This window comes from Natator depressus, chromosome 2 (genome assembly GCF_965152275.1).
Source record: "Natator depressus isolate rNatDep1 chromosome 2, rNatDep2.hap1, whole genome shotgun sequence".
NCBI lineage: Eukaryota > Metazoa > Chordata > Testudines > Cheloniidae > Natator > Natator depressus.
In genome coordinates this window covers 973,884-996,933 of record NC_134235.1, presented here as the reverse complement: position 1 = coordinate 996,933, position 23,050 = coordinate 973,884, and the positions used below count along the sequence as shown (strand labels likewise).

Below are 23,050 nucleotides of genomic sequence, written 5' to 3'. Positions count from 1 at the left end.
CAGGCAAAATAGAAGCACCCAAATTGTCTGGTCTCTGGGATCTTACATAGTCACTAACTGGATGCGACCTAGTTACAGGGCCATTCTCCCGAGCAGACACAAACTTAGGACCATTCCCTTCCTGGGCTTTAGCTGAATCCAGAACCAGCTCTGAGACAACTGCACGACCCTCGACCATCACAGGCTGAAAGGCCCCTTCCGTCTGCTCCACAGACAAAGAGCCGGACACACTTTCTCCTTTCCCAGACACACAGCTTGGGATCTCATTCTCCTGGTCCTAGCACACAAGGCTGGTCACAGACAACTGCTTGGAGATCAGGGTAGCTCCCTCCATAGGCAAGTCAATACCCCTGACAGACACAGGCACATTTCCTTCACTGTCCCAATTCTCCACCCAGCTAACAGGTAAGGTCCAGGGACACTCGTCTTCCACTCTCCTGGCGTTCCCACCCTGCTGACTAGACACAGCCATCAGCTCACAAGGCTGCCTGGGCTCATCCAGACTTTCCTTACCAAGCACCTTGCCACTCCCAACAGATCCCCTGCCCTGCCTGTGTCTCCCCCCACTCAGCTGGGGTCTCAGCTCCCACTGTGCTCAGCGCTGCCCTTGCTGTCCCAGGGGGGTAGGCAGTGAGCTCGCTGCTTTCCTCACTGCATCAGAGCCAGCCTGAGCCCCCTCTCTGGTGTACAGGGGGGCAGGGAGCCCAGGGGTCTGGTTACAGGCAGGCAGGTAGCCTGAGCCTAGCCGCTCCTCCCTGCTGCCAGCCAGGTCATCTGCATTTTCACTGACCATTTCCCTCTCCACCGATTGGTTCCCTGGATTCAAATTCAAACCCTTGGCAGTTACCGGAGCAGGGCCTGGATCCTGTCCCAAAGAGAGACAGTCACCCCACAACAGGGTCTCACAACCAATATCCTGGAGAACCACAACGACCAGCCAGCCCCACCCCTCCTGGGTCTGCACAGGGATCTGGGCCATAGGCAGGGCGAGGGGCTTCGTCCCTGGGACCCTCACCCAGCTCACCCAGCCCCTCAGCATCCGAGGCTGCACCACCAAGGGCCTGACAACAGTTCTCTCTGTCCCAGGATCTCGCCACCCCAGGAACGTCTCCCCATTGACCACCACCTCCCGCTCCCACTGAAGGTCCGAGGGGCCTGGCCCCAGGAAACTCCACACAGACATATAGGTTGGGGTCAGGAGTGGGAGCCTGTCCACCTCCCCACCCATCTGGCTGACGGAGTCTATGGCCTTGGGATCCAGCAAGGGAGCTAGACACCGGGGCTTTTCCGCAGGGTCCTCCTGGTTCAAATCTCCAGCCTGCTCAAAGGCAGTGAAGTGGGCATCCACATCCCCCCCCTCCTTAACCAGGGGCAGCAATTGAGTCTCGAGGTTCCCTGCGGAACTGGCCCCCCGGGGTCTATCCCCACTCACCCCGGGGAGTTCCCTTAGGGCTCTCCGCTCCCCCATCGCCAGTTCATGCTGCTGCTGCTTCTGCAGCTCTTTCTCGGGCTCTCGCTGTCTCTCACAGTCCTCTTGCTCCTTCGGACTCAGCTCCAATCCCGTCCGTCTCCGATCCCCGGATGGGGAACCCGATCGTGAAGAACCCCATCTGGTTGGGGACAGGAGTCTTAGGGGTGCCTGGCTCCCACTCCAGCTGCTCCCAGATCCTGCTATAGCCCAGGGTCTATAGGGGTCAGGAATCTGCTCCTTAGAGTGGTCATCCTCCTCCAGCTGCACGATTAACTCTGCTTTGGTGAACTTTCCAATGTGCTTGCCCCCCGTCCGCTGAGCAGCAGCTGCCAGGAGGCAGAGCCGGAGCTGGCTGTGCTGGGCACAGAGGAGAGGCAGCAGGGGCTGCTGCTGGGAGAAGCAGCTGCTGCTGCCCCAGCGCTGTCCCTGGGACACTGGCCAGGATGCCAGCCTCCCAGGGATGCCCCCTTTCAAAGCCCAGCTCTCTGTACCAGACAGCCCCACGCTAACCCTGGGCCGGCTGCTGGATGCTCAGCTGCGAATCCCCCAGTCTCTGCACTGGCTATTGCAAACAAGGCAGCCATTGCACGAGGGCCGCCGGGGAGAGCGGAAATCCCCAGTGCATCGACCTGGGCCCTCAGGTACAGTCCTGGCTGGAATGTCACTGAGCCGCCAGCATCCGGCCCTGCCCTGATTCCGCACGCTCACGGGGAACCCGCCCCAGCCTGCCCCGGCCCATTCCCTGCCCACAGATCGTTCAGCCAGGAACCCTCCCCAGCCACCTGTCCCCCTCGGCTCACTCACCAGGAACCCTCCCCCACCCACCTCAAATCATGCAGCCTCCAGCGCGCCCCGCTCCATGGGGTTTCCAGCTGTGACAAAGCAGAACTGTTCTTAATGTTTCCTCTGAATAGTGTGGGGGTGCCTCAGTTTCCCCTCTGCAGTTCTTAAGTATCTAGGGGGTGGGGTAAGGGTGTATGATCGTTGCAGAGCCCTAGAGGGCAGGTGTGTGCAGGGGTCTGGACCCAGAGAATAGCCGACACCCTGTTTCCTGGCAACTGATGGCCTGGGCCCTTCCCCCCTGCAAGGTGAGAGCTAAAGGGTTGGAGAACAAAGGAATCAGGTGACCTCCTAGCCCCGGAAAGGAACAAAGCCCAGAGGAGGAGGGGCTGGAGAGAGTTTCAATTTGGTGGCTGGCTGGGGATGTGAAGTGAAGGGCAGACGGGGTTGTCTGGCTCACTGCCCCCCAAAATGGACCCAGCTGAGGGGTCCTGTTCTCTGCACCTGCAAGCTCTGTGTTAGACCATGTTCCTGTCATCTAATAAACCTCTGTGTTACTGGCTGGCTGAGAGTCCCATCTGACTGCGGAGTTGGGGGGCAGGACCCTCTGGCTTCCCCAGGACCCACCTGGGCGGACTCGCTGTGGGAAGCGCACGGAGGGGCAGAGGATGCTGAATGCTCCGAGGTCAGACCCAGGAAGGTGGAAGCTGTGTGAGCTGTGTGTCCTGCAGACAGGCTGCTCCCAGAGAGGAGACGTCCCCAGAGTCCCACCTGGCTTCGTGGGGAGCAGTTCCAGAGCATCGCCCGGGGACGCCGGGACACCGGCTGGCTTTGCTTCCCCCTCCTCCCACCTCCGGCTGCTGCTGAACTCTCCATCCCCACCCTCCCATCAGGAAGAGAAAGTTGGAGTCTGCTGCTTGTACGGGGCAAAGGGGGTCAGCGAGCCCCTTCCCGCTCATCTCTGACACCTCTAGGCCGCTCCGTGTCACTTCTCTGGTCACACTGGTGGATACACAGGAGCAGGGCTTGTGGGGAACGGGCACCTCCACACAGGGCAATGGCCTTGCGGCCGCACGGACACCCCCAACAGGCTCCTCACATGGCAGCCGATGGGGCAGCAGGCACATGTCATTGCGCTGGGCCAGCATTTGCCGTGCGAGGACGGTGCAAGGGCAGGGGCTCAGGGAGAAGGGGCGGTGCAAAGGCAGAGACTCGGAGAAAAGGGGCTGGGTGGGGGCGGGACTTCAGCGGGAAGGGGTGGCACAAGGGAAGGGCTTCAGGGGAAGGGGCGGGGCCTCAGGGGAAGGGGTGGGGCTTAAAGGGGCGGGACTTCAGGGGAAGGGGCGGCACAAGGGAAGGGCCTCAGAGGAAGGGGCGGGGTTTCAGGGGAAGGGGCGACACAAGGGAAGGGCCTCAGGGGAAGGGGCGGGGCTTCAAGGAGCGGGGCTTCAGGGGGAAGGGGTGGCACGGCCACAGTTCGGGCCCTGGTGGCCCTGCCATGTTTACGGGCCTTCTGCCACTCCTGCTGCTCATCCAGCCCACGGGGAGAGGGAGAGTCTTGCCTCTGGCATTTCTCGTCTTGCTCTCACTGTTATCTGGATGCCTCCAGCCAGGGGGCTGCAGTGGCTCCACTCCCTGCCTCTCGTCCGTTCCTGGCATTGTGTCTGCGGAGATACTTCTCTTGTCCGCATGTCCCATGAAAACTGCACGTGGCTGTGTCTCATGGAGTCTCTTCTCTCTCTGCAGAGACACGGCCGCTGCCCCGGGAGGTGAGCGAGGCCCCACCCGTCACTGGAGGGGAGCGCAGCGCAAGAAGGCATGGAGCACCAGCCGGCAGTGAATGGACATGCCACCCCCACAGCTCACCCAAAAGACACCCCAGGAGGAAGTCACTTCCATCAGGGCATGCAGCCTGGCAAGCGGCGACAGACGGGTGTGGAGTCAAACGGTGTGGGAGAGCCCCTGGCGGGGACTGGGACCATTGCTGGGGTGTATGTGGAGGCTTCCAAGAAGACAATGAGCTTTTATGATGCCACCAGAGAGCATTTCCTGATGTCTGAGCCAGCACTTGCTCTTCTGGAGGCTCAGGCAGCCACAGGCTCCCTCATTGACCCGGTGGGGAACAAGCAGCTCTCCGTGGCAGAGGCCGTGAGACTGGGGCTGGTAGGCCTGGAGCTGAAAGAAAAGCTGCTGTCTGCAGAGAGAGCAGCGATTGGCTTCATGGACCCCTACACAGATGAGAAGATCTCACTCTATCAAGCCATCCAAAAAGAGCTGCTCGGGCGGGATCAGGGCGCTCGTCTGCTGGAGGTCCAGATCGCCACAGGGGGCCTCGTGGATCCAGCCACCAGCCACCGCGTCCCCATGGACGTTACCTACGAGCAGGGACACTTTGGTGACGAGATGAGCCAGCTCCTCTCTGACCCCAGCTCTGCTGCTGCCAGAGGGTTTCTTGACCCAAACACCAGCGAGACGGTCACCTATCTGGAGCTTAAGAAACGGTGCATGATCGATCCCTCCACAGGGCTCCTCCTCTTGCCTCTGAAAATCACCTTCCCAGGGCTGAGAGGGAGAGTGAGCAGCAGTGAGTTGCTCAGCTCCAGCATCATTGACATGGACACGTTCAGGGCCCTCGAGGAAGGCCGGGTCTCTGTCCAGGAGGTAGCAGAGATGGACCATGTTCAGCAGTACCTGGAGGGCACGGGAAGCATTGCAGGTGTTGCCATACTGCCGACCGGTGAGAGGAAGAGTCTGTACCAGGCGCTGACAGAGCACCTCCTCATGCCAGGCACAGCACTGGCCCTCCTGCAGGCCCAGGCTGCCACTGCCTGCCTGACAGAGCCCACCAAGAACCAGAGACTCTCAGTTGATGATGGTGTCAAGGCTGGTGTGGTTGGGCCGGAGCTCTATGAGAAGCTGTCGTCCGCTGAGAGAGCTGCCACCGGGTACCGAGACCCCTACACTGGAGAGCTGCTCTCTCTGTTTCAAGCCATGAATAAGGGGCTCATTGCCAGGGACCAGGGGACTTACCTACTGGAGGCCCAGCTGGCCACCGGTGGCCTCATCGATCCAGTCCACAATCACCGTGTCCCAGTGGAGATGGCCTGCCAACGGGGCTACCTCGATGAAGAGATGAAGTGGCTCCTCTTCCATCCCACCCATGACATGAAAGGGTTCTTCGACCCCAACACGAAGGAGACCCTCATGTACGCAGAGTTATTGGAGAGGTGTGTCACTGACCCAGACACCGGTCTCCGCCTGCTGCCGCTCTTTGGAGAAAATGGGGAAGGGTCTCAGGGCATGCATTCCTTCATAGACCACAGGACCCGAATGGCTTTGGAAGACACAACAGTACCCGTGGCCTGTGGCAAATTCAAGGGGAAGTCAGTGTCGCTCTGGAAACTCCTCTTCTCGGACTACTTCACAAACGTGCAAAGGGCCACACTTACCCAGCAGTGCCGCACCGCAACTCTCTCCATGAAGGAACTGGCTAAGACTATCAGCACCACAGTTCAGCAAATGGCTTCCACCGCTAATATCACCTTTGAAGGCCTGAGGCACAAAGTGACCCCTAGCCAGCTCCTGAGCGCTGACATCATCAACAGGGATTTGTTTGAGAAACTGAGCCAAGGGGAGACATCAGCCAGAGAAGTTGTCTGCATGGACACAGTCAGGAAGTACCTGGAAGGGACAGGCAGTATCAGTGGGCTGCTGCTGCCCGATTCCCAGGAGAAAATCAGCATCTACCAGGCAAAGAGGAAAGGCCTTCTAATGCCAGGGACATCCCTCATCCTCCTCGAGGCACAGGCTGCCACTGGATTCATCATCGACCCAGCTGCAAACAAGAAATATTCTGTGGAGGAGGCTCTGCGAGCCAATGTCATCGGTCCAGATATTTACAACAAGCTTCTGGGGGCAGAGAAAGCAGTCACTGGCTACAAAGACCCCTACACTGGCAACAAGATCTCCCTCTTCCAGGCCATGAGCAAAGGCCACATCATCAGAGACCATGGCATCCGCCTGCTGGAGGCCCAGATCGCCACCGGCGGCATCATCGACCCCTTGCACAGTCACCGCCTCCCCGTGGAGGTGGCTTACAAGCGGGGCTACTTTGACAAGAAGATGAACCGGATCCTCTCTGACCCCAGCGTTGACACCAAGGGCTTCTTCGACCCCAACACGCACGAGAACCTCACGTACTTGCAGCTGAAGGAGAAGTGCATCACAGAGCCCTCCACTGGACTCTGCCTCCTGCCTCTGAACAGCAAAAAGCGTCAGTTCATCAACGACACCACCAAACAAGCCTTCAGGGGCACCTGGCTCCTCGTGAAGTACGGGAGGTTCCAAGGAGAAAGGGTCTCTGTGTGGGACCTGTTGAACTCTGAGTATTTCAGCGAGGGAAAGCGGCGGGAGATATTTAATCACTACCAGCTGCGGAAGCTCACCCTGGAGCAGATCAGACTCATGTTGGAGGAAGAGATGAAAAAATGGGCCCACATCAAATTCCCAGCCATGAGAGGCAGCGTCACGGCCTACCACCTGCTAGAAACTGGCATCATAGACAAGGCCCTGTTTGAGAGGGTGCTGGAGGGAGCCGTGAGCCCGGAGGATGTCCTGCGCATGGACTCTGTCCGCAAATATCTCTACGGCTCCGGCAGCATTGGGGGGATCGTGCTCCAGCCATCAAACCAGAGAATGAGCATCTATGAAGCCATGAAGCAGAAGATTGTGATGCCAGGGGTGGCTCTCCCACTGCTCGAGGCCCAGGCTGCTACTGGCTTCGTCATCGACCCAGTGAACAACCAGAAGCTGTGTGTTGATGAAGCCGTAAGGGAAGGGGTTATCGGGCCAGAACTCCATGAGAAACTGCAGCACGCAGAAGGAGCTGTAATGGGCTATAAAGACCCTTTCACCGGAGAAAAGATCTCCCTCTTCCAAGCCATGAAGAAGGGCCTCATCGCTGACAAACAGGCTATTCAGCTCATGGAAGCCCAAATTGCCACAGGAGGCATCATCGACCCTCACCACGGCCACTATGTCCCTGTGGAATTTGCGCAGAAACAAGGCTACTTGGACGAGGACATGAGCAAAACCCTCTCTAGTGCCTCTGATAATACCAGGGTCTACTGCATCCCCAACAGCAAGGAGCCTGTGACCTACGCTCAGCTCATCGCTCACTGCCAGAAGGATGAAAACTCTGGCCTCCACTTGCTGCCTTTGCCACAGACAGCTGTGCCTGTCCACACAGATGAGCAGATCCAGCAGCTATTCAAGAACACCATGGTGAAGGCAAAAGGGGTCTCCCTCTGGGAGCTGATCCACTCTGGCTACTTCACTGAGGAGCAGAGAAATGACTTTGTGGAGAAGTACCGGTCTGAGGACGTGTCTGTCTGGCAGCTGGTCACTCTTGTCCTGAAGCTTGTTGAGGAAATAGAGATGAAAGCCCATACCCACATCACCTTTGAAGGCCTGCGGGGCAGCGTGCCTGCTGTCTGGCTGTTCGATGCTGGCATCATTACTGAGAAGACGTTCGTGGAGCTGGCTAAGGGAAAACAAACGGCTGGAGAAGTAGCCGAGATGGAGAGCGTGAAGAGATACTTACAGGGCACGGGGAGCATTGCTGGGATTTTCATACAGGCGTCCAAGAAGAGGATGAGCATTTACCAAGCAATGAAAAACAATCTCCTCCTGCCCGGGACAGGGGTATTGTTGCTAGAGGCTCAAGCAGCCACAGGAGCTGTTATAGACCCAGTAACAAACCAGAAACTTGGTGTGGAGGATGCCGTCAAAGCAGCCATTGTCGGTGAGGAACTCATGGAGAAGCTGCTTCTAGCAGAGAGAGCAGTGACTGGTTACACAGACCCATACACGGGGAACTCAATCTCAGTCTGTCAAGCAGTCAGGAAAGGCCTCATTCCCATGAGTGATGGTGTTCCCTTAATAGAGGCCCAGCTGGCTACAGGAGGGGTCATCGATCCCATCCACCATCATCACCTTCCTCTTCCTGCTGCCTACATGCACGGCTTTTATGATGAAGAAATGAACCAGGCCCTATCCCAGCCCACTGACAACACCAAAGTCTTCTTTGATCCAAACACAAAGGAAAACTTGACCTACCAGCAGCTGAAAGACAAGTGTGTCCCTGATGCTGAGACAGGCCTCTGGCTACTACCTCTGTCTGAAACTGCAGCATTCTATGTGGACAAACAAACCATGGAGGTGCTGAAATCTGTGACAGTCTGTGTCGCAGTAGGTCGGTTCAAAGGGCAAACAGTTTCCCTCTGGGACCTTCTCAATTCCGAGTATATCACAGACTGCAAACAGAGAGAGCTGGTGAAACTATACAAAGGGGAGAACACTGTGGCTCTGCAAGAAATCATCACCACCGTTACCACAATCATTGAAGAATCTGAGAAGCAAGGCAAGAGGTTCACGTTCAAGGGCCTGCGGAAGCAAGTGTCTGCCAGCGACCTCTTCCAGTCTCAGCTGATAGACAAGAAAACCCTGGATGAACTCAATCAGGGACAGAAAACTGTCAAAGAAGTCACAGAGATGGACTCCGTCCGGAGATACCTGGAGGGGGGTAACTTCATAGCTGGAGTGCTAGTACAGCCAGCCAATGAGAAGATGAGCATCTACCAGGCTATGACGAGAAGCATGCTGAGGCCGGGCACTGCACTGGTGTTGCTGGAGGCGCAGGCTGCCACTGGGTTTGTTATTGACCCGGTGAAGAACAAGAGGCTGTCAGTGGAGGAGGCACTTGCTGCTGGGCTCATTGGACAAGAGGTCTATGAAAAGCTGCTGTCTGCAGAGAGAGCAGTGACCGGATACACTGATCCCTACACAAAAGGCCAAATCTCCCTCTTCGAAGCCATGAACCAGGGACTGATCCTCAAGAGCCATGGCATCCGCCTGCTCGAGGCCCAGGTTGCCACCGGAGGCATCATCGACCCCGTGCACAGTCACCGCCTCCCCGTGGAGGTGGCTTACAAGCGGGGCTACTTCGACGAAGAGATGAACCGGATCCTCTGTGACCCCAGCGACGACACCAAGGGCTTCTTCGACCCCAACACTCACGAGAACCTCACCTACATACAACTCCTGGAGAGATGTGTCCAAGACCCTGAGACTGGGCTGTACATGCTCCAAATAGTAAAGCATGGGGGGAGCTACTTCTTTATCGATGAGTCAATGAAACAATTTTTATGCTCAAAACCCATTAAAATGCATGTTGGGAAGTTCAAAGGCCAAACAGTGTCCCTCTGGGACCTGCTCTGCTCTCAGTACATCTCAGAACAGAAAAGAAAAGAACTAGTGAAGCAATATAAATGTGAAACCCTGACAATAGAACAGCTCATCACAGTCATCACCACCATCATTGAGGAAATGGAACTCAGAACCCAAGCCCTTAAGGTAAAAGGACTCAGAGGAGATGTATCAGTGTCAGAGTTATTCAATGCTGAGATAATTGACAAAACAACACTGGACGATCTGCAAAAAGGAACTCTCACAGTCCATAAACTCACCCACATGGATTCTGTCAAGAGGTATCTGGATGGAACTGGCTGCATTGCTGGAGTTCTGCTGCCAGCCAAGAAAGAGAGAATGAGCATCTACCAGGCCGGAGAGAGAGGTCTCCTAACACCAGAATCAGCGCTGGTGCTGCTGGAGGCGCAGGCTGCCACTGGCTTTATCATTGACCCGCTGAAGAACGAGAAGCTGTCCGTCGATGAAGCCGTCTCCTCCGGCCTGGTGGGCAGTGAGGTCCACGAGAAGCTGCTCTCTGCAGAGAGAGCAGTGACCGGATACACTGACCCCTACACAGGCAACAAGATCTCCCTCTTCCAGGCCATGAAGAAAGACCTGCTCGTCAAAGACCACGGCATCCGCCTGCTGGAGGCCCAGATCGCCACCGGCGGCATCATCGACCCTGTGCACAGTCACCGCCTCCCCGTGGAGATGGCTTACAAGCGGGGATATTTGGATGATGACACATTTCTCCTTCTTTCTGATCCACAACATGGCAACAAACAATTTATGGATCCTAACACCAAGGAAAAACTCAGTTATGCGCAGCTTCTGCACAGATGTAGCAAAGACCCAGACACAGGACTGTGCCTGCTCCAGATAATAGAAAAGAAGGAAGACTATTTCTACATTGATGAGCAAACAAAAAATACAATGTTATCCACCATGGTTCAAGTACCGGTAGGGAAATACAAAGGACATAATTTATCTCTCTGGGAACTCCTCTGTTCCGAATATATCACTGAGGAAAAGAGGAAAGAATTGGTAAAACGATACAAAAAGGAATCCACAGCTATTCTACAAAAGATCATTGATATCATCTTAACGATTATACACGAAAAAGAGAGGAGCAGAAAAGATATATGGTTCCAGGGAATCAGACAACAAATCACTGCATCAGAACTACTCAATGCACAGATAATTACCAAGGACACAATGGAAAAGCTAGAGGAAGGAAAACAGACTGCAAAAGATATAGCAAAGATGGATGCCATAAAGAGATACCTTGAAGGAACGAGCTGCATTGCCGGAGTCCTTGTGCCATCCAACACAGACCCGTCCAGGACAGAGAAGATGAGCATCTACCAGGCCATGTGGAAGGGGATTCTGAGGCCGGGCACCGCGCTGGTGCTGCTGGAGGCGCAGGCTGCCACCGGCTTTATCACTGACCCGCTGAAGAACGAGAAGCTGTCCGTCGATGAAGCCGTCTCCTCCGGCCTGGTGGGCAGTGAGGTCCACGAGAAGCTGCTCTCTGCAGAGAGAGCAGTGACCGGATACACTGACCCCTACACAGGCAACAAGATCTCCCTCTTCCAGGCCATGAAGAAAGACCTGCTCGTCAAAGACCACGGCATCCGCCTGCTGGAGGCCCAGATCGCCACCGGGGGCATCATCGACCCCATGCACAGTCACCGCCTCCCCGTGGAGGTGGCTTACAAGCGGGGCTACTTCGACGAAGAGATGAACCGGATCCTCTGTGACCCCAGCGACGACACCAAGGGCTTCTTCGACCCCAACACTCACGAGAACCTCACCTACATGCAGCTCCTCAGCAGATGCGTCCCAGACCCAGACACGGGGCTCCTTATGCTTCAGCTGATGCACAAAGGCTCCGTGCTCTTCCAGCTAGATGAACAAACACGAATCTCCTTACAGTCTGCCCCTGCCACCGTCAGCGTGGGACTCTTCCAGGGGCAGAACGTGACCGTGTGGGAGCTTCTCTTCTCCAGATACGTCCCTGACCAAAAAAGGCAGGAGCTTCTGAAGAAGTACAAAGCGGGGACGCTAACCATTCAGGAAATGACAACCATCATCACCACCCTCATCACCGAGACCGAGAAAAAGAGCGGCAAACAGCCCAGAGGTGTGGAAGGCCCCTGCCGAGAGGAGAGAACATCCGGGAGAGCTGCCAGCGCCCCTTCTCCGCAGGACGAACAAGCCGAAAAGACTCTCCGGCTCGCCACCGTCGATGTATCGGTCGGCGAGTTCCAAGGGCAAAAGGTCTCCGTGTGGGAACTTCTCTTCTCCAAATACCTCTCGGAAGAGAAAAGGCAGGAGGTGCTGGAGAAGTACAGAGCAGGGACCGTGACCCTGGAGGAGCTGGTCAGAATCCTCACCACCATCGTTGAGGAGAAAGAAGAGAGAAGCAGCAAACTGAAGTTCTCCGGCCTCAGGAGGCAGGTGACTGCCTCAGAGCTGTTCAGCTCTGACATTATTGACCAGAACACGCTGACTGAACTCACCCAGGGCACCAAGACGGTGCAGGAGATCACGGAAATGGATTCCGTAAAGAGATACCTCCAAGGCACCAGCTGCATTGCCGGAGTCCTTGTGCCATCCAACACAGACCTGTCCAGGACAGAGAAGATGAGCATCTACCAGGCCATGTGGAAGGGGATTCTGAGGCCGGGCACCGCGCTGGTGCTGCTGGAGGCGCAGGCTGCCACCGGCTTTATCACTGACCCGCTGAAGAACGAGAAGCTGTCCGTCGATGAAGCCGTCTCCTCCGGCCTGGTGGGCAGTGAGGTCCACGAGAAGCTGCTCTCTGCAGAGAGAGCAGTGACCGGATACACTGACCCCTATACAGGCAACAAGATCTCCCTCTTCCAGGCCATGAAGAAAGACCTGCTCGTCAAAGACCACGGCATCCGCCTGCTGGAGGCCCAGATCGCCACCGGGGGCATCATCGACCCCGTGCACAGTCACCGCCTCCCCGTGGAGGTGGCTTACAAGCGGGGCTACTTCGACGAAGAGATGAACCGGATCCTCTGTGACCCCAGCGACGACACCAAGGGCTTCTTCGACCCCAACACTCACGAGAACCTCACCTACATGCAGCTCCTCAGCAGATGCGTCCCAGACCCAGACACGGGGCTCCTTATGCTTCAGCTGATGCACAAAGGCTCCGTGCTCTTCCAGCTAGATGAACAAACACGAATCTCCTTACAGTCTGCCCCTGCCACCGTCAGCGTGGGACTCTTCCAGGGGCAGAACGTGACCGTGTGGGAGCTTCTCTTCTCCAGATACGTCCCTGACCAAAAAAGGCAGGAGCTTCTGAAGAAGTACAAAGCGGGGACGCTAACCATTCAGGAAATGACAACCATCATCACCACCCTCATCACCGAGACCGAGAAAAAGAGCGGCAAACAGCCCAGAGGTGTGGAAGGCCCCTGCCGAGAGGAGAGAACATCCGGGAGAGCTGCCAGCACCCCTTCTCCGCAGGACGAACAAGCCGAAAAGACTCTCCGGCTCGCCACCGTCGATGTATCGGTCGGCGAGTTCCAAGGGCAAAAGGTCTCCGTGTGGGAACTTCTCTTCTCCAAATACCTCTCGGAAGAGAAAAGGCAGGAGGTGCTGGAGAAGTACAGAGCAGGGACCGTGACCCTGGAGGAGCTGGTCAGAATCCTCACCATCGTTGAGGAGAAAGAAGAGAGAAGCAGCAAACTGAAGTTCTCCGGCCTCAGGAGGCAGGTGACTGCCTCAGAGCTGTTCAGCTCTGACATTATTGACCAGAACACGCTGACTGAACTCACCCAGGGCACCAAGACGGTGCAGGAGATCACGGAAATGGATTCCGTAAAGAGATACCTCCAAGGCACCAGCTGCATTGCCGGAGTCCTTGTGCCATCCAACACAGACCCGTCCAGGACAGAGAAGATGAGCATCTACCAGGCCATGTGGAAGGGGATTCTGAGGCCGGGCACCGCGCTGGTGCTGCTGGAGGCGCAGGCTGCCACCGGCTTTATCACTGACCCGCTGAAGAACGAGAAGCTGTCCGTCGATGAAGCCGTCTCCTCCGGCCTGGTGGGCAGTGAGGTCCACGAGAAGCTGCTCTCTGCAGAGAGAGCAGTGACCGGATACACTGACCCCTACACAGGCAACAAGATCTCCCTCTTCCAGGCCATGAAGAAAGACCTGCTCGTCAAAGACCACGGCATCCGCCTGCTGGAGGCCCAGATCGCCACCGGGGGCATCATCGACCCCGTGCACAGTCACCGCCTCCCCGTGGAGGTGGCTTACAAGCGGGGCTACTTCGACGAAGAGATGAACCGGATCCTCTGTGACCCCAGCGACGACACCAAGGGCTTCTTCGACCCCAACACTCACGAGAACCTCACCTACATGCAGCTCCTCAGCAGATGCGTCCCAGACCCAGACACGGGGCTCCTTATGCTTCAGCTGATGCACAAAGGCTCCGTGCTCTTCCAGCTAGATGAACAAACACGAATCTCCTTACAGTCTGCCCCTGCCACCGTCAGCGTGGGACTCTTCCAGGGGCAGAACGTGACCGTGTGGGAGCTTCTCTTCTCCAGATACGTCCCTGACCAAAAAAGGCAGGAGCTTCTGAAGAAGTACAAAGCGGGGACGCTAACCATTCAGGAAATGACAACCATCATCACCACCCTCATCACCGAGACCGAGAAAAAGAGCGGCAAACAGCCCAGAGGTGTGGAAGGCCCCTGCCGAGAGGAGAGAACATCCGGGAGAGCTGCCAGCGCCCCTTCTCCGCAGGACGAACAAGCCGAAAAGACTCTCCGGCTCGCCACCGTCGATGTATCGGTCGGCGAGTTCCAAGGGCAAAAGGTCTCCGTGTGGGAACTTCTCTTCTCCAAATACCTCTCGGAAGAGAAAAGGCAGGAGGTGCTGGAGAAGTACAGAGCAGGGACCGTGACCCTGGAGGAGCTGGTCAGAATCCTCACCACCATCGTTGAGGAGAAAGAAGAGAGAAGCAGCAAACTGAAGTTCTCCGGCCTCAGGAGGCAGGTGACTGCCTCAGAGCTGTTCAGCTCTGACATTATTGACCAGAACACGCTGACTGAACTCACCCAGGGCACCAAGACGGTGCAGGAGATCACGGAAATGGATTCCGTAAAGAGATACCTCCAAGGCACCAGCTGCATTGCCGGAGTCCTTGTGCCATCCAACACAGACCCGTCCAGGACAGAGAAGATGAGCATCTACCAGGCCATGTGGAAGGGGATTCTGAGGCCGGGCACCGCGCTGGTGCTGCTGGAGGCGCAGGCTGCCACCGGCTTTATCACTGACCCGCTGAAGAACGAGAAGCTGTCCGTCGATGAAGCCGTCTCCTCCGGCCTGGTGGGCAGTGAGGTCCACGAGAAGCTGCTCTCTGCAGAGAGAGCAGTGACCGGATACACTGACCCCTACACAGGCAACAAGATCTCCCTCTTCCAGGCCATGAAGAAAGACCTGCTCGTCAAAGACCACGGCATCCGCCTGCTGGAGGCCCAGATCGCCACCGGGGGCATCATCGACCCCGTGCACAGTCACCGCCTCCCCGTGGAGGTGGCTTACAAGCGGGGCTACTTCGACGAAGAGATGAACCGGATCCTCTGTGACCCCAGCGACGACACCAAGGGCTTCTTCGACCCCAACACTCACGAGAACCTCACCTACATGCAGCTCCTCAGCAGATGCGTCCCAGACCCAGACACGGGGCTCCTTATGCTTCAGCTGATGCACAAAGGCTCCGTGCTCTTCCAGCTAGATGAACAAACACGAATCTCCTTACAGTCTGCCCCTGCCACCGTCAGCGTGGGACTCTTCCAGGGGCAGAACGTGACCGTGTGGGAGCTTCTCTTCTCCAGATACGTCCCTGACCAAAAAAGGCAGGAGCTTCTGAAGAAGTACAAAGCGGGGACGCTAACCATTCAGGAAATGACAACCATCATCACCACCCTCATCACCGAGACCGAGAAAAAGAGCGGCAAACAGCCCAGAGGTGTGGAAGGCCCCTGCCGAGAGGAGAGAACATCCGGGAGAGCTGCCAGCGCCCCTTCTCCGCAGGACGAACAAGCCGAAAAGACTCTCCGGCTCGCCACCGTCGATGTATCGGTCGGCGAGTTCCAAGGGCAAAAGGTCTCCGTGTGGGAACTTCTCTTCTCCAAATACCTCTCGGAAGAGAAAAGGCAGGAGGTGCTGGAGAAGTACAGAGCAGGGACCGTGACCCTGGAGGAGCTGGTCAGAATCCTCACCACCATCGTTGAGGAGAAAGAAGAGAGAAGCAGCAAACTGAAGTTCTCCGGCCTCAGGAGGCAGGTGACTGCCTCAGAGCTGTTCAGCTCTGACATTATTGACCAGAACACGCTGACTGAACTCACCCAGGGCACCAAGACGGTGCAGGAGATCACGGAAATGGATTCCGTAAAGAGATACCTCCAAGGCACCAGCTGCATTGCCGGAGTCCTTGTGCCATCCAACACAGACCCGTCCAGGACAGAGAAGATGAGCATCTACCAGGCCATGTGGAAGGGGATTCTGAGGCCGGGCACCGCGCTGGTGCTGCTGGAGGCGCAGGCTGCCACCGGCTTTATCACTGACCCGCTGAAGAACGAGAAGCTGTCCGTCGATGAAGCCGTCTCCTCCGGCCTGGTGGGCAGTGAGGTCCACGAGAAGCTGCTCTCTGCAGAGAGAGCAGTGACCGGATACACTGACCCCTATACAGGCAACAAGATCTCCCTCTTCCAGGCCATGAAGAAAGACCTGCTCGTCAAAGACCACGGCATCCGCCTGCTGGAGGCCCAGATCGCCACCGGGGGCATCATCGACCCCGTGCACAGTCACCGCCTCCCCGTGGAGGTGGCTTACAAGCGGGGCTACTTCGACGAAGAGATGAACCGGATCCTCTGTGACCCCAGCGACGACACCAAGGGCTTCTTCGACCCCAACACTCACGAGAACCTCACCTACATGCAGCTCCTCAGCAGATGCGTCCCAGACCCAGACACGGGGCTCCTTATGCTTCAGCTGATGCACAAAGGCTCCGTGCTCTTCCAGCTAGATGAACAAACACGAATCTCCTTACAGTCTGCCCCTGCCACCGTCAGCGTGGGACTCTTCCAGGGGCAGAACGTGACCGTGTGGGAGCTTCTCTTCTCCAGATACGTCCCTGACCAAAAAAGGCAGGAGCTTCTGAAGAAGTACAAAGCGGGGACGCTAACCATTCAGGAAATGACAACCATCATCACCACCCTCATCACCGAGACCGAGAAAAAGAGCGGCAAACAGCCCAGAGGTGTGGAAGGCCCCTGCCGAGAGGAGAGAACATCCGGGAGAGCTGCCAGCACCCCTTCTCCGCAGGACGAACAAGCCGAAAAGACTCTCCGGCTCGCCACCGTCGATGTATCGGTCGGCGAGTTCCAAGGGCAAAAGGTCTCCGTGTGGGAACTTCTCTTCTCCAAATACCTCTCGGAAGAGAAAAGGCAGGAGGTGCTGGAGAAGTACAGAGCAGGGACCGTGACCCTGGAGGAGCTGGTCAGAATCCTCACCACCATCGTTGAGGAGAAAGAAGAGAGAAGCAGCAAACTGAAGTTCTCCGGCCTCAGGAGGCAGGTGACTGCCTCAGAGCTGTTCAGCTCTGACATTATTGACCAGAACACGCTGACTGAACTCACCCAGGGCACCAAGACGGTGCAGGAGATCACGGAAATGGATTCCGTAAAGAGATACCTCCAAGGCACCAGCTGCATTGCCGGAGTCCTTGTGCCATCCAACACAGACCCGTCCAGGACAGAGAAGATGAGCATCTACCAGGCCATGTGGAAGGGGATTCTGAGGCCGGGCACCGCGCTGGTGCTGCTGGAGGCGCAGGCTGCCACCGGCTTTATCACTGACCCGCTGAAGAACGAGAAGCTGTCCGTCGATGAAGCCGTCTCCTCCGGCCTGGTGGGCAGTGAGGTCCACGAGAAGCTGCTCTCTGCAGAGAGAGCAGTGACCGGATACACTGACCCCTACACAGGCAACAAGATCTCCCTCTTCCAGGCCATGAAGAAAGACCTGCTCGTCAAAGACCACGGCACCCGCCTGCTGGAGGCCCAGATCGCCACCGGGGGCATCATCGACCCCGTGCACAGTCACCGCCTCCCCGTGGAGGTGGCTTACAAGCGGGGCTACTTCGACGAAGAGATGAACCGGATCCTCTGTGACCCCAGCGACGACACCAAGGGCTTCTTCGACCCCAACACTCACGAGAACCTCACCTACATGCAGCTCCTCAGCAGATGCGTCCCAGACCCAGACACGGGGCTCCTTATGCTTCAGCTGATGCACAAAGGCTCCGTGCTCTTCCAGCTAGATGAACAAACACGAATCTCCTTACAGTCTGCCCCTGCCACCGTCAGCGTGGGACTCTTCCAGGGGCAGAACGTGACCGTGTGGGAGCTTCTCTTCTCCAGATACGTCCCTGACCAAAAAAGGCAGGAGCTTCTGAAGAAGTACAAAGCGGGGACGCTAACCATTCAGGAAATGACAACCATCATCACCACCCTCATCACCGAGACCGAGAAAAAGAGCGGCAAACAGCCCAGAGGTGTGGAAGGCCCCTGCCGAGAGGAGAGAACATCCGGGAGAGCTGCCAGCACCCCTTCTCCGCAGGACGAACAAGCCGAAAAGACTCTCCGGCTCGCCACCGTCGATGTATCGGTCGGCGAGTTCCAAGGGCAAAAGGTCTCCGTGTGGGAACTTCTCTTCTCCAAATACCTCTCGGAAGAGAAAAGGCAGGAGGTGCTGGAGAAGTACAGAGCAGGGACCGTGACCCTGGAGGAGCTGGTCAGAATCCTCACCACCATCGTTGAGGAGAAAGAAGAGAGAAGCAGCAAACTGAAGTTCTCCGGCCTCAGGAGGCAGGTGACTGCCTCAGAGCTGTTCAGCTCTGACATTATTGACCAGAACACGCTGACTGAACTCACCCAGGGCACCAAGACGGTGCAGGAGATCACGGAAATGGATTCCGTAAAGAGATACCTCCAAGGCACCAGCTGCATTGCCGGAGTCCTTGTGCCATCCAACACAGACCCGTCCAGGACAGAGAAGATGAGCATCTACCAGGCCATGTGGAAGGGGATTCTGAGGCCGGGCACCGCGCTGGTGCTGCTGGAGGCGCAGGCTGCCACCGGCTTTATCACTGACCCGCTGAAGAACGAGAAGCTGTCCGTCGATGAAGCCGTCTCCTCCGGCCTGGTGGGCAGTGAGGTCCACGAGAAGCTGCTCTCTGCAGAGAGAGCAGTGACCGGATACACTGACCCCTACACAGGCAACAAGATCTCCCTCTTCCAGGCCATGAAGAAAGACCTGCTCGTCAAAGACCACGGCATCCGCCTGCTGGAGGCCCAGATCGCCACCGGGGGCATCATCGACCCCGTGCACAGTCACCGCCTCCCCGTGGAGGTGGCTTACAAGCGGGGCTACTTCGACGAAGAGATGAACCGGATCCTCTGTGACCCCAGCGACGACACCAAGGGCTTCTTCGACCCCAACACTCACGAGAACCTCACCTACATGCAGCTCCTCAGCAGATGCGTCCCAGACCCAGACACGGGGCTCCTTATGCTTCAGCTGATGCACAAAGGCTCTGTGCTCTTCCAGCTAGATGAACAAACACGAATCTCCTTACAGTCTGCCCCTGCCACCGTCAGCGTGGGACTCTTCCAGGGGCAGAACGTGACCGTGTGGGAGCTTCTCTTCTCCAGATACGTCCCTGACCAAAAAAGGCAGGAGCTTCTGAAGAAGTACAAAGCGGGGACGCTAACCATTCAGGAAATGACAACCATCATCACCACCCTCATCACCGAGACCGAGAAAAAGAGCGGCAAACAGCCCAGAGGTGTGGAAGGCCCCTGCCGAGAGGAGAGAACATCCGGGAGAGCTGCCAGCGCCCCTTCTCCGCAGGACGAACAAGCCGAAAAGACTCTCCGGCTCGCCACCGTCGATGTATCGGTCGGCGAGTTCCAAGGGCAAAAGGTCTCCGTGTGGGAACTTCTCTTCTCCAAATACCTCTCGGAAGAGAAAAGGCAGGAGGTGCTGGAGAAGTACAGAGCAGGGACCGTGACCCTGGAGGAGCTGGTCAGAATCCTCACCACCATCGTTGAGGAGAAAGAAGAGAGAAGCAGCAAACTGAAGTTCTCCGGCCTCAGGAGGCAGGTGACTGCCTCAGAGCTGTTCAGCTCTGACATTATTGACCAGAACACGCTGACTGAACTCACCCAGGGCACCAAGACGGTGCAGGAGATCACGGAAATGGATTCCGTAAAGAGATACCTCCAAGGCACCAGCTGCATTGCCGGAGTCCTTGTGCCATCCAACACAGACCCGTCCAGGACAGAGAAGATGAGCATCTACCAGGCCATGTGGAAGGGGATTCTGAGGCCGGGCACCGCGCTGGTGCTGCTGGAGGCGCAGGCTGCCACCGGCTTTATCACTGACCCGCTGAAGAACGAGAAGCTGTCCGTCGATGAAGCCGTCTCCTCCGGCCTGGTGGGCAGTGAGGTCCACGAGAAGCTGCTCTCTGCAGAGAGAGCAGTGACCGGATACACTGACCCCTACACAGGCAACAAGATCTCCCTCTTCCAGGCCATGAAGAAAGACCTGCTCGTCAAAGACCACGGCATCCGCCTGCTGGAGGCCCAGATCGCCACCGGGGGCATCATCGACCCCGTGCACAGTCACCGCCTCCCCGTGGAGGTGGCTTACAAGCGGGGCTACTTCGACGAAGAGATGAACCGGATCCTCTGTGACCCCAGCGACGACACCAAGGGCTTCTTCGACCCCAACACTCACGAGAACCTCACCTACATGCAGCTCCTCAGCAGATGCGTCCCAGACCCAGACACGGGGCTCCTTATGCTTCAGCTGATGCACAAAGGCTCCGTGCTCTTCCAGCTAGATGAACAAACACGAATCTCCTTACAGTCTGCCCCTGCCACCGTCAGCGTGGGACTCTTCCAGGGGCAGAACGTGACCGTGTGGGAGCTTCTCTTCTCCAGATACGTCCCTGACCAAAAAAGGCAGGAGCTTCTGAAGAAGTACAAAGCGGGGACGCTAACCATTCAGGAAATGACAACCATCATCACCACCCTCATCACCGAGACCGAGAAAAAGAGCGGCAAACAGCCCAGAGGTGTGGAAGGCCCCTGCCGAGAGGAGAGAACATCCGGGAGAGCTGCCAGCGCCCCTTCTCCGCAGGACGAACAAGCCGAAAAGACTCTCCGGCTCGCCACCGTCGATGTATCGGTCGGCGAGTTCCAAGGGCAAAAGGTCTCCGTGTGGGAACTTCTCTTCTCCAAATACCTCTCGGAAGAGAAAAGGCAGGAGGTGCTGGAGAAGTACAGAGCAGGGACCGTGACCCTGGAGGAGCTGGTCAGAATCCTCACCACCATCGTTGAGGAGAAAGAAGAGAGAAGCAGCAAACTGAAGTTCTCCGGCCTCAGGAGGCAGGTGACTGCCTCAGAGCTGTTCAGCTCTGACATTATTGACCAGAACACGCTGACTGAACTCACCCAGGGCACCAAGACGGTGCAGGAGATCACGGAAATGGATTCCGTAAAGAGATACCTCCAAGGCACCAGCTGCATTGCCGGAGTCCTTGTGCCATCCAACACAGACCCGTCCAGGACAGAGAAGATGAGCATCTACCAGGCCATGTGGAAGGGGATTCTGAGGCCGGGCACCGCGCTGGTGCTGCTGGAGGCGCAGGCTGCCACCGGCTTTATCACTGACCCGCTGAAGAACGAGAAGCTGTCCGTCGATGAAGCCGTCTCCTCCGGCCTGGTGGGCAGTGAGGTCCACGAGAAGCTGCTCTCTGCAGAGAGAGCAGTGACCGGATACACTGACCCCTATACAGGCAACAAGATCTCCCTCTTCCAGGCCATGAAGAAAGACCTGCTCGTCAAAGACCACGGCATCCGCCTGCTGGAGGCCCAGATCGCCACCGGGGGCATCATCGACCCCGTGCACAGTCACCGCCTCCCCGTGGAGGTGGCTTACAAGCGGGGCTACTTCGACGAAGAGATGAACCGGATCCTCTGTGACCCCAGCGACGACACCAAGGGCTTCTTCGACCCCAACACTCACGAGAACCTCACCTACATGCAGCTCCTCAGCAGATGCGTCCCAGACCCAGACACGGGGCTCCTTATGCTTCAGCTGATGCACAAAGGCTCCGTGCTCTTCCAGCTAGATGAACAAACACGAATCTCCTTACAGTCTGCCCCTGCCACCGTCAGCGTGGGACTCTTCCAGGGGCAGAACGTGACCGTGTGGGAGCTTCTCTTCTCCAGATACGTCCCTGACCAAAAAAGGCAGGAGCTTCTGAAGAAGTACAAAGCGGGGACGCTAACCATTCAGGAAATGACAACCATCATCACCACCCTCATCACCGAGACCGAGAAAAAGAGCGGCAAACAGCCCAGAGGTGTGGAAGGCCCCTGCCGAGAGGAGAGAACATCCGGGAGAGCTGCCAGCACCCCTTCTCCGCAGGACGAACAAGCCGAAAAGACTCTCCGGCTCGCCACCGTCGATGTATCGGTCGGCGAGTTCCAAGGGCAAAAGGTCTCCGTGTGGGAACTTCTCTTCTCCAAATACCACTCGGAAGAGAAAAGGCAGGAGGTGCTGGAGAAGTACAGAGCAGGGACCGTGACCCTGGAGGAGCTGGTCAGAATCCTCACCACCATCGTTGAGGAGAAAGAAGAGAGAAGCAGCAAACTGAAGTTCTCCGGCCTCAGGAGGCAGGTGACTGCCTCAGAGCTGTTCAGCTCTGACATTATTGACCAGAACACGCTGACTGAACTCACCCAGGGCACCAAGACGGTGCAGGAGATCACGGAAATGGATTCCGTAAAGAGATACCTCCAAGGCACCAGCTGCATTGCCGGAGTCCTTGTGCCATCCAACACAGACCCGTCCAGGACAGAGAAGATGAGCATCTACCAGGCCATGTGGAAGGGGATTCTGAGGCCGGGCACCGCGCTGGTGCTGCTGGAGGCGCAGGCTGCCACCGGCTTTATCACTGACCCGCTGAAGAACGAGAAGCTGTCCGTCGATGAAGCCGTCTCCTCCGGCCTGGTGGGCAGTGAGGTCCACGAGAAGCTGCTCTCTGCAGAGAGAGCAGTGACCGGATACACTGACCCCTACACAGGCAACAAGATCTCCCTCTTCCAGGCCATGAAGAAAGACCTGCTCGTCAAAGACCACGGCATCCGCCTGCTGGAGGCCCAGATCGCCACCGGGGGCATCATCGACCCCGTGCACAGTCACCGCCTCCCCGTGGAGGTGGCTTACAAGCGGGGCTACTTCGACGAAGAGATGAACCGGATCCTCTGTGACCCCAGCGACGACACCAAGGGCTTCTTCGACCCCAACACTCACGAGAACCTCACCTACATGCAGCTCCTCAGCAGATGCGTCCCAGACCCAGACACGGGGCTCCTTATGCTTCAGCTGATGCACAAAGGCTCCGTGCTCTTCCAGCTAGATGAACAA

General features: G+C 57.1%; 1 protein-coding gene across 1 annotated transcript in view; it reads left to right on the top strand.

Moving 5' to 3' along the window:
- The first annotated feature begins 4,069 nt into the window (after positions 1 to 4,069).
- EPPK1 (epiplakin 1) overlaps positions 4,070 to 23,050 on the top strand; it is a 28,005-nt gene continuing 9,024 nt past the window's right edge. Inside the window, exon 1 of the mRNA XM_074943626.1 lies at positions 4,070 to 22,177. Coding sequence (XP_074799727.1) covers positions 4,070 to 22,177 — 18,108 coding nt within the window. The remainder of the gene's footprint in view (positions 22,178 to 23,050) is intronic.